Source organism: Palaemon carinicauda, chromosome 11, assembly GCF_036898095.1.
Source record: "Palaemon carinicauda isolate YSFRI2023 chromosome 11, ASM3689809v2, whole genome shotgun sequence".
Taxonomy (NCBI): Eukaryota; Metazoa; Arthropoda; class Malacostraca; order Decapoda; family Palaemonidae; genus Palaemon; species Palaemon carinicauda.
This window is the reverse complement of record NC_090735.1, coordinates 61,535,578-61,547,771: the sequence shown is the minus strand read 5'-3', so window position 1 is coordinate 61,547,771 and position 12,194 is coordinate 61,535,578. Positions and strand designations below refer to the sequence as shown.

Here is a 12,194-nt window from a genome sequence, read left to right as displayed (position 1 = left end):
CCTTCACTTCTCGTACATCTCATAACCTTACTCTTACCCACATTAACACTCAACTTCTTTCTCTCACACACCCTTCCAAATTTTGTCACTAATTGGCCAAGCTTCTCTTCCGAGTCTGCAATCAGTACAGTATCATCCGCAAACAACAACTGATTTACCTCCCATTCATGGTCATTCTCGTCTACAGTTTTAATCCTTGTCCAAGCACTCGAGCATTCACCTCTCTCACCACTCCATCAACATACAAGTTGAACAACCATGGCGACATCACACATCCCTGTCTCAGCCCCACTCTCACCGGAAACCAATCGGTCACTTCATTTCCTATCCTAACACATGCTTTACTACCGTTGTAGAAACTTTTCACTGCTTGCAACAACCTTCCACCAATTCCATATAACCTCATCACATTCCACATTGCTTCCCTATCAACTGTATCATATGCTTTCTCCAGATCCATAAACGCAACACACACCTCCTTACCTTTTGCTAAATATTTCTCGCATATCTACCTAACGGTAAAAATCTGATTCATACATTCCCTACCTCTTCTAAACCCACACTGTACTTCTCAGATTGCATTCTCTGTTTTATCCTTAATCCTATTAATCAGTACTCTACCAAACACTTTTCCAACTGCACTCAACAAACTAATACCCCTTGAGTTCCAACACTCATGCACATTTCCCTTACCCTTATATAGCGGTACAATACATGCACAAAACTAATTTATTAGTACCAATGACAACATAAAACACATATTAAACAATCTCACCACCCATTCAAGCACAGTCACACCCCCTTCCTTCAACATCTCAGCTCTCACACCATCCATACCAGGTGCTTTTCCTACTCTCCTTTCATCTAGTGCTCTCCTCACGTCCTCTCTTGTAATCACTCTCTCATTCTCATCTCCCATCAATGGCACCTACAACAGCAATCATATCTGCCTCCCTATTATCCTCAACATTCAGTAAACTTTCAAAATATTTCGCCCACCTTATCCTTGCCTCCTCTCCTTTTAACAACCTTCTATTTCCATCTTTCACTGTTTCTTCAATTCTTGAACCAGCCTTCCTTACTCTTTTCACTTCTTTCCAAAACAATTCTTCTTATTCTCTTCGTATGAATGACCCAATCCCTGACCCCACCTCAGGTCAGCCGCCCTCTTTGATTCAGTTACCTTGTGCTTTACTTCCACATTTTCCTCTCTATTATCTTTCATACTTTTCTACACTATTATTCTGCAGCCATTCTTCAAATGCACTCTTTTTCTCTTCCACTTTTACCTTCACTCCTTCATTCCACCATTCACTACCGTTCCTCATGCTGCCCCCAACAAACTTCTTGCTACACACATCACTTGCAATCCCCAAAAAAACTTTCTTTTACTAACTTCCACTCCTCTAAATTACCAATTTCTCTTACTTTCACTCTGTCATATGCCATTTACAACATTTCTTGACATTCATTTCTTACCTCCGGTTTTATTAACTCTTCTACCCTCACCAACTCCCTTTTACATCCCCCCACTCTATTCCCCCTCTCTTTTGCTACTACTAATATTCCTTCCACCAAAAAATGATCAGACATACTGTTAGCCATACCCCTAAACATGTGCACATCTTTCAATCTTCCAAACATCATTTTAATTATCAACACTTAGTCCATTAAAGCCCTTTTTACCACTCTTCCATTTGCCACTCTTACCCATGTATATTTGTTTTTATCTTTCATTTTGAAAAGGCTAGAACTTATCACCATCTCTTGCTCAACACACATATCTAACAGTCTCTCACCATACTTATTTTCACCTGGTACTCATACTTCCCAATGACACCTTCTACCCCTCCAGCAGCCACTCTAGCATTTAAGTCACCATGACAATAAAAAAAAAGATATATCAGCCTCTTCAACATGAAAACATTTGCTGCAAGTTTGAACTTTTGAAGTTCCACCAATTAAACTACCTTATTAGGATGACCTTTCTACAACCTGGTCACAGCTGGAATAAAACTTCTAGAATACTGTGTAGTATTGAGCCTTATAATGGAGAAGGCATGACTATTAGAATTAAGTGTATACCTGGTACTGTATTAAGAACAAGATGGTACTGTTCAGGAAGATCTGAATGGAAAGGATGGTCAGAATTAGGAAAATCTTATGCAACATGCATAACAAACTAATTGATAAATATCTAGACCAGGAATAGGAAATTTAATAGACTGTAAGTTCCCCTCCAACAAATTGAAACGAGATTCAGCAACTGAAGACCAGAGATGAGAACAATACTCGAAACAAGGCAGAATGAAGAGATCAATAATCGAAACAAGGCAGAATGAGAGTTAAAACATAGGAAAAATCTATTTTTCGGTGAGATAGCCATGTCATCCTGATGAAAGTTCCTCTAGGCAGCTTTCTACTTGGGATATTTCTGCGAGTGATATAACAGAGAATTTTACTTTTAGAGGTATCATGGGGTTACTACCCCTGGAGCGAATATCCCGAAAGATATCGCGTACGTAACAGGGGCGTGTTTAAATACAATCATAGCTAGCCTTCTACGAACACAGTTAACCTTGTCTAGAAGGATATAGGATAGGATTGATAACGTGAGAGAGCCGTTACTACTCCGATACCAGTGTGGTAATGTAAAACACATACGGTGGTCGCCATTATTTTTCGCTGCGCCATTCTGGTGAAAGTGCTTGGAAGATTCTGCTTTGTTTTTCACAAAGTTACATCATCAATGCTGAGATTCTGAGGTAGAAGAGCTACTGTCCTCGACCTACTTAAAATCATACTTTGAGTTTTGCTAGGGTTCAACTTCACGCCCCATAATTTGCACCATTCACTAATTTTAGCAATATCTCTATTAGGAATTCAGTAACCCCAGAGCCATATTCAGAAAATGGAATTAATGCATTGAGTAGCATCATCTGCATATGCAATGACCTTGTTTTCTAAGCAAAACCACATATCACGTGTATAGAGTACAAAAAGTAATGGGCTAAGAACACTACCCTTAGAAATGCCAGATATCACATTCCTATACTTTACTTGCCATGGTGCCCATTAACAAAAACTCTTTGCAATCTATTACTTAAAAATTTAATAATCTATTGATCAATCTATCTACCAAGGCACATCCCCCAATTTTGGGGGTATCGACATCAAATAAAAGAACAAAAAGGAGAACTTTTCTTCTCTAAGGTTCTTCCAGCTTGACAAGGCATTCAGTATAGTGGTTGGTACTGCTAGGGTGCCACAGGCCACCTTCTCCTGTTTTCCATCACAACTGAAGCTTCGTATGCTGAATCCCCATCAAGGCTACTGGAGGAAGCAGCAGGGCTTATTGGAACTGCATCACCATCACTCACCATCCAATTCCTATTTCATGCATGCCCTTTTGCTTCTCTCATATCTATCACCTAGAGCTTTCTCCATTCTATCCATCCCCCCCAAACCTTGGCCTTTCTCTTGTACTTCTCCCATCAACTCTTGCATTAATTACCTTCTTCAGCAAACAGCCATTTTCCATTCTCTCCACATGGCCAAACCACCTCAACATATTCAAATCCACTCTAGCAGCTAATTAACTTCTTACACCTGTTCTCACCCTCGCTACTTCGTTCCTAATCCTATCCAATCGAGATACACCAGACATACTCCTCAGACACTTCATCTTGAACATATTCATTTTCTGTCTTTCCGTCACTTTCATCCCCCACAACTCTGATCCATACATCATAGTTGGTACAATCACTTTCTCATACAGGACTCTCTTTACATTCATTCCTAACCCTCTATTCTTTACCATTCCCTTCACTGCCCCTAACACTTTACATCCTTCATTCACTCTCTGATGTACATCTGCTTCCATTTCTTGCCTCCTCTTCTTTCAACAACCTTCCATTTTCATCTTTCACTGTGTCGTTACTTCTCGATTTACTCATCCTTACTTTCTTCACTTCATTCAAAACTTTTCCATTAGGGTTTACACCTCTATCAGCACCAAGGTCCATCAAGAGAGCCTTAATTTCATGAGACCAACAAGCTAAACTAGTCAGTTTAGCCCCAGGAAAACAGGAATGAGGAAGATCAAGTTTCTCATTACTCTACTTACTGTCAAATACATCAGCCAAAAGAGTTGTCTCTTCCTTTGGACAGTTAGTGAAAGAGCCATCTGGTTTAAGTAAAGGAGAAAAGGTTACATCTATACCAAAGAATGCAGATTTTAGGGTAGCCCACCACTCATGTTCCTGGGTTGTACCATAAAAGGTTTCTTTTATGGTTAAATTGTATTCTTTTTCAGTTGAAGCATAAACTCTCTAAGCAAAAGCTCTTAGCCATGTATAGGTATTCCAAGCGGAGGCCTTCGACAACTTCGGCTCACGGGGAGCTAGGAAAGGTCTCCCTCGGTGAGGTTCTTGTCCGTAGGAGGAGCAGGAGGGGAGAGACGGTGAGGAGGCTCTAGGGAGCTACCCGGAAGCGGCCGTGGCTGTGGTGACCTTAAACAGCTCGCTCCGGGGCACCGTGATACTCACCCAATCTTTGGATTTACTCCTCTTCGCTTTCTTCTTAGAAGGTCTGGACTCCTTCTTCTGTCTTGAACGGGAGCGGGACTTCTTCTTCTTCCTGGACCTCTCGCGCTTCCTCCTCGCAGACCTGGAATCGTCCTCTGAAGATGAATCCACGGACGAGGAAGACGAGGAGAAGGAAAGGGAATCAGCCGAATCACCTGTGGCGTCCAACTCCGCGGGGGTTACTCCATGCCGAACCTCTGTTTCCACAGGCTGCATGAAGACGGCCGGAAGAGTCGCCGCGGGCGCTGGGGGGGACCGAGGAACGTTCTTGCGGCCGATCCAATGGTCAAACTCCTCTTCTAGTCTGAAGGGTGACCTGCAGGGTGTTCTAGGGATATCCCAAATGACGGGGTCCGAATTTGATGAATGGCCTTTCTCGGCATCCCCCCCGGCGGCCGAAGTACCTGAAACACACGCCCAAGATGGGGAGAAGAGGTAGTACCTGACTTCCCCCACATCGGGTCTTCGGTAGAAACGGGCCCTGCGGGCACCAGGACCTCGTCTCCCACACACTCTACCGCACTTCCCTCAGGCCTCACACATGCCTGTAATACCTCAGAAACTTCTCCCACAGGTAATTCAGACTCTTTGGGGAGGACAATGGGCCGCTTCCCTGCAACGGACTTACCTCGACCCCTACCCAGATGGAAGGGAACCACGTTCCGACGAGGCATCCGGGGACACCAAAGCAGAGGACGCGGTAGCTTTCTTGGGCGATTTCTTGGACGACTTCTTCTTCTTAGTGCCATAAAGGACCCACTGAATCTCGCCCCAAGACTCGCACTCCGAACACGTGGCGGTAGGGGAGCATACTTTGCCCCTACATGACGAACAATGCGAGTGTGGATCAACCTCGGACTTCGAAAGGAAAGCCCCACAAGACTTACCGGCCACAGGCCCAGGGGATCGGCGTGGATGCTCCATAATAAAAACACTAACACCAAGAGACACAAGGGCACAAGGGAAAGGGGTAAGGATACGGGCACAGGAACCACGTGGTAAACACAAAGGGTCGGGGGGACATAGGGGCGCACTGGGTAAGAGAGAGCGCGGCGGGATGTGAATCACGTCGCGACCAGAAACTTACTGAGGAGCACGACCTAATCTAGCACGCTCTCTGACCCCGGGTCGCCTCAGGGCGCGTATCACTCCGCCTGAGGTCACCCATAGAAAATGGGAATAGGGTAAACTACACAAAATTCTGGTCGGTTGGGAAGAGTTACCAGTAACTCCTAAGAAAGTAGTTCTAAGTAAGTACTCTGTGTTGGAACAATTCAAGTTTAAAAGATCACTCAAAGTGCCATCCCAATCTGCTTGAGATTTTATATAAATCTTACATGAGTATGGCACATCAGGTACAGGCTGCTCAGTCTTCACTACTAAATCCATCAGGGACAGGTTGCTCAGTCTTCACTGCTAATGAAATTAAGGCATGATCAGATGTCTCAACTGGAGAACCAATCTTACTTGTTATAATGCCAGGAGCATCAGTGTATACTAGGCTCAAGCAGTTACCAGACCTGTGAGTAACTTCTCTTATAATTTGTTCACAGCCTGATTCAGAAGCAAAGTCCAAAGCTCTTAAGCCATGCAATCAGTAGGAGAAACAGAACCAACCACACCCTATGTGAGCATTGAAATCAGCAACAAGAACATATACAACATTTCTAACATTTTTCTGTATCTTAGCCATAATGGTAAGAAGACAATCGAAGATAGAATCATCCATGTCTGAATTCCGGTAGATCGAACACAAATAGAATTTGTCATGCCTACCATAAACTTTTATCGAATAATTTAGGATGACAGTCACATAATGAACACAAGACAGATAGACAATAGTGTAATGTATCTAAAACATGGCAAAATTTAAGAACAAAAAAAATTCTAAAAATAGGGAAGTCTTTCATAATCTTAAAAGAGCTTGGAGAAGCAGGTATAAAAATACAACCCATAAAAGAAATATATTCCTCACACTCCCTATTTTCTTCCATATACTGTACCTTCAATGATCACTAAAACTCTTTTTAAATACATAGCTCACAGCAATGAGACAGAACAAAAACCCAAAATAAAGTAACAATACATAAATATACTAAAGTGACAAAGCCTCAACAGCGAGACAGCAGGGTAGCAATATGCTAAGCAAGACATCTATCCATGATGACCTCCAAAAGAGTGGGTATTATTATGCAAGGGAGGTGGTCAGGACCTGCTCCTCACCAACCCAAAAACTGTCAACTTCAACAGCAGTTTCCATTTGTGCAGGAGGATACTTTCAAAATTAAAGATGAAAATTTGTCTCAACACATCCATTTATTACTAATTTCCAACACAACACAATTATCACTTACCCTCTGTCCACTTTTGACAAACTGTGCAAACCACGTGCGTTGCTGATGGTTATGGGAAAGGAGAAGGCCAGTGATAAAACTAACTACATCTCCACTCTCTCCTCCATAAACTGTTCCAATTCCCCCAACAGTCCCTGATGCACAAACATTGCTTACTCCTGCATCCAGAGTCAAGTATACGGCCAGACCTGGCATTCGACACTGTTCCACCTGTTAAGGCATAAATCCAAGTTAGTTACACAATGCAGTACTTTAAAAAAAAAAAAAATACTACAAATTTTAAAAACAATTTGTATTTTTCCTACCTATACAAACCTGAGTCATTAAAATGGGTTACTCCTAGTTCCATTTTCTACAACCATACAATAATAAAAGAAAAAGGGTTAGGTTGCATCATGACTGGTTACCTAGCAAGCTCGCTGCTATGCAGTGTTATGTATAGCTGCCAGTAGGCTTCACTCTATTCAGGTCAAAGAATAGGGGGTTGGTTGAGAGTAAATGACTCAGGTCTGTACAGCTAGGAAAAAAAAAAATTGTTTTTAAAATTTTAAGTTTATTCCTACGCAGATACAAACTTCCAAGTCATTTAAAAGAGTCTTCTTTAGTTCGAGAGAAATCTCCGTTAAGAGGTTTTCACTCTCTCTCTGACAGTTAAAAGTGCATTAGGTAGGAGCAAAGGCTAAAAGTGGGTATGTATGAAGACAATCCAACCAACTCGTAAAGAGGCAGGGTCGTAGTGTTCAATTATTTGAGATCCAGTCTAAAACAGATAAAGCCATATGAAAATCAAGCATCAAACAAATTTAGTGTATCAAATAAAATTATTATAAATGAAAAAAGCTTATTTTTACTTGCATTAGGGGTGTGATCCAGGCAAGTATTCCATGTCTGTCTTGTGAGTACAATCTGACTTGATCTACATTTCATACCCTTATAGAGAATAACTGACACCTTGATAAACAATTAGGTGTCCTGTAAGAGCTTAAGCTAGACTATTTGTTGAGCTAAAATAGGGCTTAAAGAAAAGGTGTTTAAAGATCTATGAGAACAATCTTTCAGGTACTGATCCGTGAGTGTTCGGTCTTTTCCAGACACCTGCTCTGAGAACTTTGGCTACTGCGTGGTTCTTACGGAATGCCAGGGTTGCTGCAACACCATGGACATCATGTAGTCGAGGAGGGTCCCTGGTGATGCGTCTCCTCAGAATTTATTGCTCTCATAATTGCTTCTTTTAGCCAAAATGAAATTTGAGCAGCCTGTGCTCACAAATAAGTTTGGAATCTTGGATCTAATATGACAAATTTTGAAATAATCTGTATTTTTCCTTATTATACAAACCTTGAGCTCTTTACAGTGGATATTAATTCAGCAAAAGCTGAAAACTAGCCTAAAGACTTTTTAGCTAGTTATCGGGGGATAAACCAACTACCCAACTCACACACACACCTCAGTGAAATATCTTCATTTTTCAATTGCAGGCAGGACTTTCTTGGGGCTTGGGTGATGGCAGGACAGATATGTGTAAAGAGCTCAAGATTTGTATACATCGGAAAAATGCAAATTCTTTCCTAATTTGTCATTTGTTATGACACGAATACAAACCCTTTTGCTCTTTACAGTGGAGACTCCCCCTTAGGTGGGTGGAACTCCTAAACCACCAGGCTGATTTCTGACCCTGGGTGTGATTCTGTGCTTAACGTGAGTTTAATAGAGACACCCTGACACCTTTCTAACTCTCAGAATGTGTGTGAGAGAGCTAATGTGCTGGGCAATTGATGTAGTTGTGTGTGAACTAAGAACTATGACTTGATCTGGTAAGGAATTGTTTGGAGTTGAACTACATGCTTAACTTAGCTATTGCCAGACTTCACCTCACTGGGAGGGAGGGGACATAACAAATATGTACCATACTTTAAGCTACACATGGGATATGGTTTTTATCTGCAGACAGAGGCAGAGTTTTATGAGTGCTGTGTCTAAGGCAGCGAAGATGAAAGGAGAGAGGCCAGTCACTCTTCCATTCATCCCAGAATAATCCCGGGAAATGTCTGCCCTCGACCGTCCTGCAAGGGAGCTGAAGTATCTTAAACTATATGTTATGGTGCCATCACAGGATCTAGGTGTCTAGGTTCTTGTAGGTTACGTCTTGCAGGTCGTGGCTGTGAAGGTCGACTGATGCTTCCACACACTGGAGTGAAAAACCTGCATAACAGAGCAGTTCTTTCTAAATCCTAGACATGATATGACCGTGTTCACACAAAACTTGTTCATGTCCCAGTGAGCTACTCTATATCATATAAGATGGTGCCTCCACGCATTCATAGTACAGAGTAACAAATGCTCTGGGTCAAAGGATGAGGTACAGACACATTCAATCTGGAAGGGCCAGAACTTCTGGATAGCTACAGCTGGAGTCTGAGGCTTGGCAACAGGCTCAGGGATGAAGTCGAGTGTTACTAAATCTCTATCCACTAGCTGAGATATGTCGTAGAAGAGACTCATCACTGAGGCCAAACTGAGAGGGAAAGAACCGTCTTAAGAGTCAAGTAATGTTCTGAGGATTGACTACAGGTATGAAATCCTCCTTTCTGAGTACTAAAATGATTAAAGTTATTATTATCAAAATTATTATTGTTTTTAAAGTTATCAAAATGTGTGGTAAAAGAACAACACTCTGAGGAGGAGGTCTAACTTCTGATTTTGGAATCAGTAAGCTCAACACTTTGAAAAAGGCAAAAAAATTTCATCGAGGGAAAGTTGACTTGTTCACAATAGAAGACACACTCAAAGTCGAGTGGCATCGTGCCACGGTCGAGACCGAGCAGGTCTTCCCTCCCGAGGCTATAGCAAGCTTCGCCATCCAAGGCAAAGAGGTATCAAGTCGTGTGAGGCCTGCCTCTTTCCCTAATCTCAATCTTAGCTGATAGACCACTTCGCCTGATAGGAGGCGACTGATGACCTACTGGGGTATCTAGCAACCCTTTTCGTTACTGCTTGTGAAAAAGTCTCTCTGAAGGAGCTGATGCCGAATACCCTCCAGGTGAGGGGTCATAGGGACACAACTTATCATGTTATGAGTAGCTCTGAAAAGGAGAGAACAGTACACTCAATATCTCTATAGCCAGGAATAGAGGATCTGGGTGTTATTCTACTTGCTGCCACTGTGGAGCTATTAGGGTCATCAATTGCTCTGTCAATATCCTTCTATGAATGAGTCTCCTCCTCAGACATAAAGGGTAGGAAGCCCATACGCATTAAACGGATGTCGGACGGCCTCTCCTAGAGGTGCCTGGTTATCCCGTAATGGTTAACTGTACCTTAAAAGAACTTCCGGACAAGAGACGTCCTGGTCTGGTAACTTGTCCACAATTCCTGTCAGGGACAAGACTTAGATGGCTAACCGGAGAGAAAGATCCTCGAAGCCTAATATCTGAGTACGCCAGGTCAAAATACATGCTAAGAAGTTTCCTTGTCGGTGAAGGTCATCTGACACTGAATTGGGTTGCCGAAGGTAATCGAGTTGTCTCCCATTTAACTCCATCTTCTAACGGCTAGACAGACAGTAGTTATGCAAAGAAAAATCTTTCATTGAGTGTTATATGCCATGCCTAGTAAACCTTGTCTGGGTATTCTACTACCATTGTGCTCTGTTGAAAACACTATAGTGTCACAAGAAGGGATTTGTTACAAAAGATTAAGAGTAAGCAACATTGCATTCTAATCCAGGAAGACTGAAGTGGCACTTCCCATAGGTGTTGGAACATAGCTCAGAAGCCATGTGTCATGACAGGTAAGCCCCGCCTATCTTTTTATGCATTCCCCAAAATCATGAAACGTGGGGGAGGAGAGAGAAGGTCTACTCCTCTGAGGAAGTTGGTGATCTCTACCTCACAGCTCTGGTCTCTATTGTTCTGATCCTATCAGACTCATAAGTCCGTAGAATTCCTGCTAATACCGAAAGGAACAGTTGCCCCTAAAGGGGACTAAGCTATGACTTTTGTTGGGGCCACTCGAAGTCGGTCAGACACTACATTTGGCTCAGCCATTAATGCATCATAGGAAGTCTTGCCTGAGGAAGGGACATGCTGTTTCCTCCGAGTCTTTATTCCTGATTTGGATGCAGCAACTTTGTCTCTTTTAGAGGTTATTTGCCTTTTTAAAAATGCCAGTTCTCATGGATTACTATGTTAAATTCTAGCAGTTCTTTCACGAATGGGGAAAACCCCAAAGGTTGACTTAATGTCGGAGAAACATCTCCACTCAGTCAGCTAGAATTTAACCACTTATCTAATGGACGAGGAGGGACACCGGTTGCAACTAGAGTGAATGTTTTTGTGAACACTTAAGGGGTTGAGCGTCGGCCGGAGCTTCGTACTCTGTGCTGGCAAATCAATTCTGAAAGGATAACCTCAGTGGTAACCAGTGGTCAAAGTCACTGAATGTCTAGTCAATGAAAGGAGAAAAGAAGTGTGACGTGTCCCTTTGCACAGAGGATCAGGGCTGTCTGACTCTAGGGTCTTTATCTTAACCCTTAATTTTGTGGCATCCTTCCTAAATGAGGCGAGTGAGAGTGAAGGGCTTTCTGGCGAGAGCAATACCGACCTCCACTTGCCCTAGAGTTGGAGGCACTGCTGACTTCCTTCCCTGGAGCGTGATTTCACATGCTATAACTCGTATCGTGACTTGAGGAAAGGAGAGAGAGTTTGTACCAGCAACTGTTTCAGGAGAAAACTAGTCTTTACTTCCAATTCCATCAAACACTTGAGAGGAACAAAGATCATTGAGGGCACTGAGAGGTTGCTTGACAAATAAAAATTCAATTTAATCGCTGTCAAGACATGCGATCAGTTGCAAGCACCTGTCTTTGTAAAGGGAAGGTGAACCCTGTCCTCCAACTGACATTACTACAATGAGAGCTAGCCATGCCTATCTGCTACAGATTGGTAAACACCGGAGTAGCCAGTAATCTCAAGTGGGTAATTGGATTACAGCGAATCTCCCTAGTCAAACAATTGGTCGCAAGCGATTATTTCGGAAGGACAAGATTGAGACGTAGCTTCAACCATATTTGTCTGATAGGTAGTAGTGTGCAAAGTTCTGCTTTAAACCACTCCAGATGGTAAATTACCTCAAATTACAGCAGGAATCCCCAGCAATGGGTTACCCTGGGGCAGGACAAAGATGCAGGTTTGGCCTGAATGGTTTGTTGCACCCGAAAATTGATTGAAGAACATAGATAAATTTTAGCAAACGT

General features: G+C 42.5%; 1 protein-coding gene across 2 annotated transcripts in view; it reads right to left on the bottom strand.

Moving 5' to 3' along the window:
- The window catches only part of IntS2 (integrator complex subunit 2), a 213,099-nt gene that overhangs the window by 134,086 nt on the left and 66,819 nt on the right, over positions 1-12,194 (bottom strand). For both annotated transcript variants that reach the window (XM_068383054.1, XM_068383055.1), the window contains exon 5: positions 6,941-7,150. In XM_068383054.1, coding sequence (XP_068239155.1) covers positions 6,941-7,150 — 210 coding nt within the window. The remainder of the gene's footprint in view (positions 1-6,940; positions 7,151-12,194) is intronic.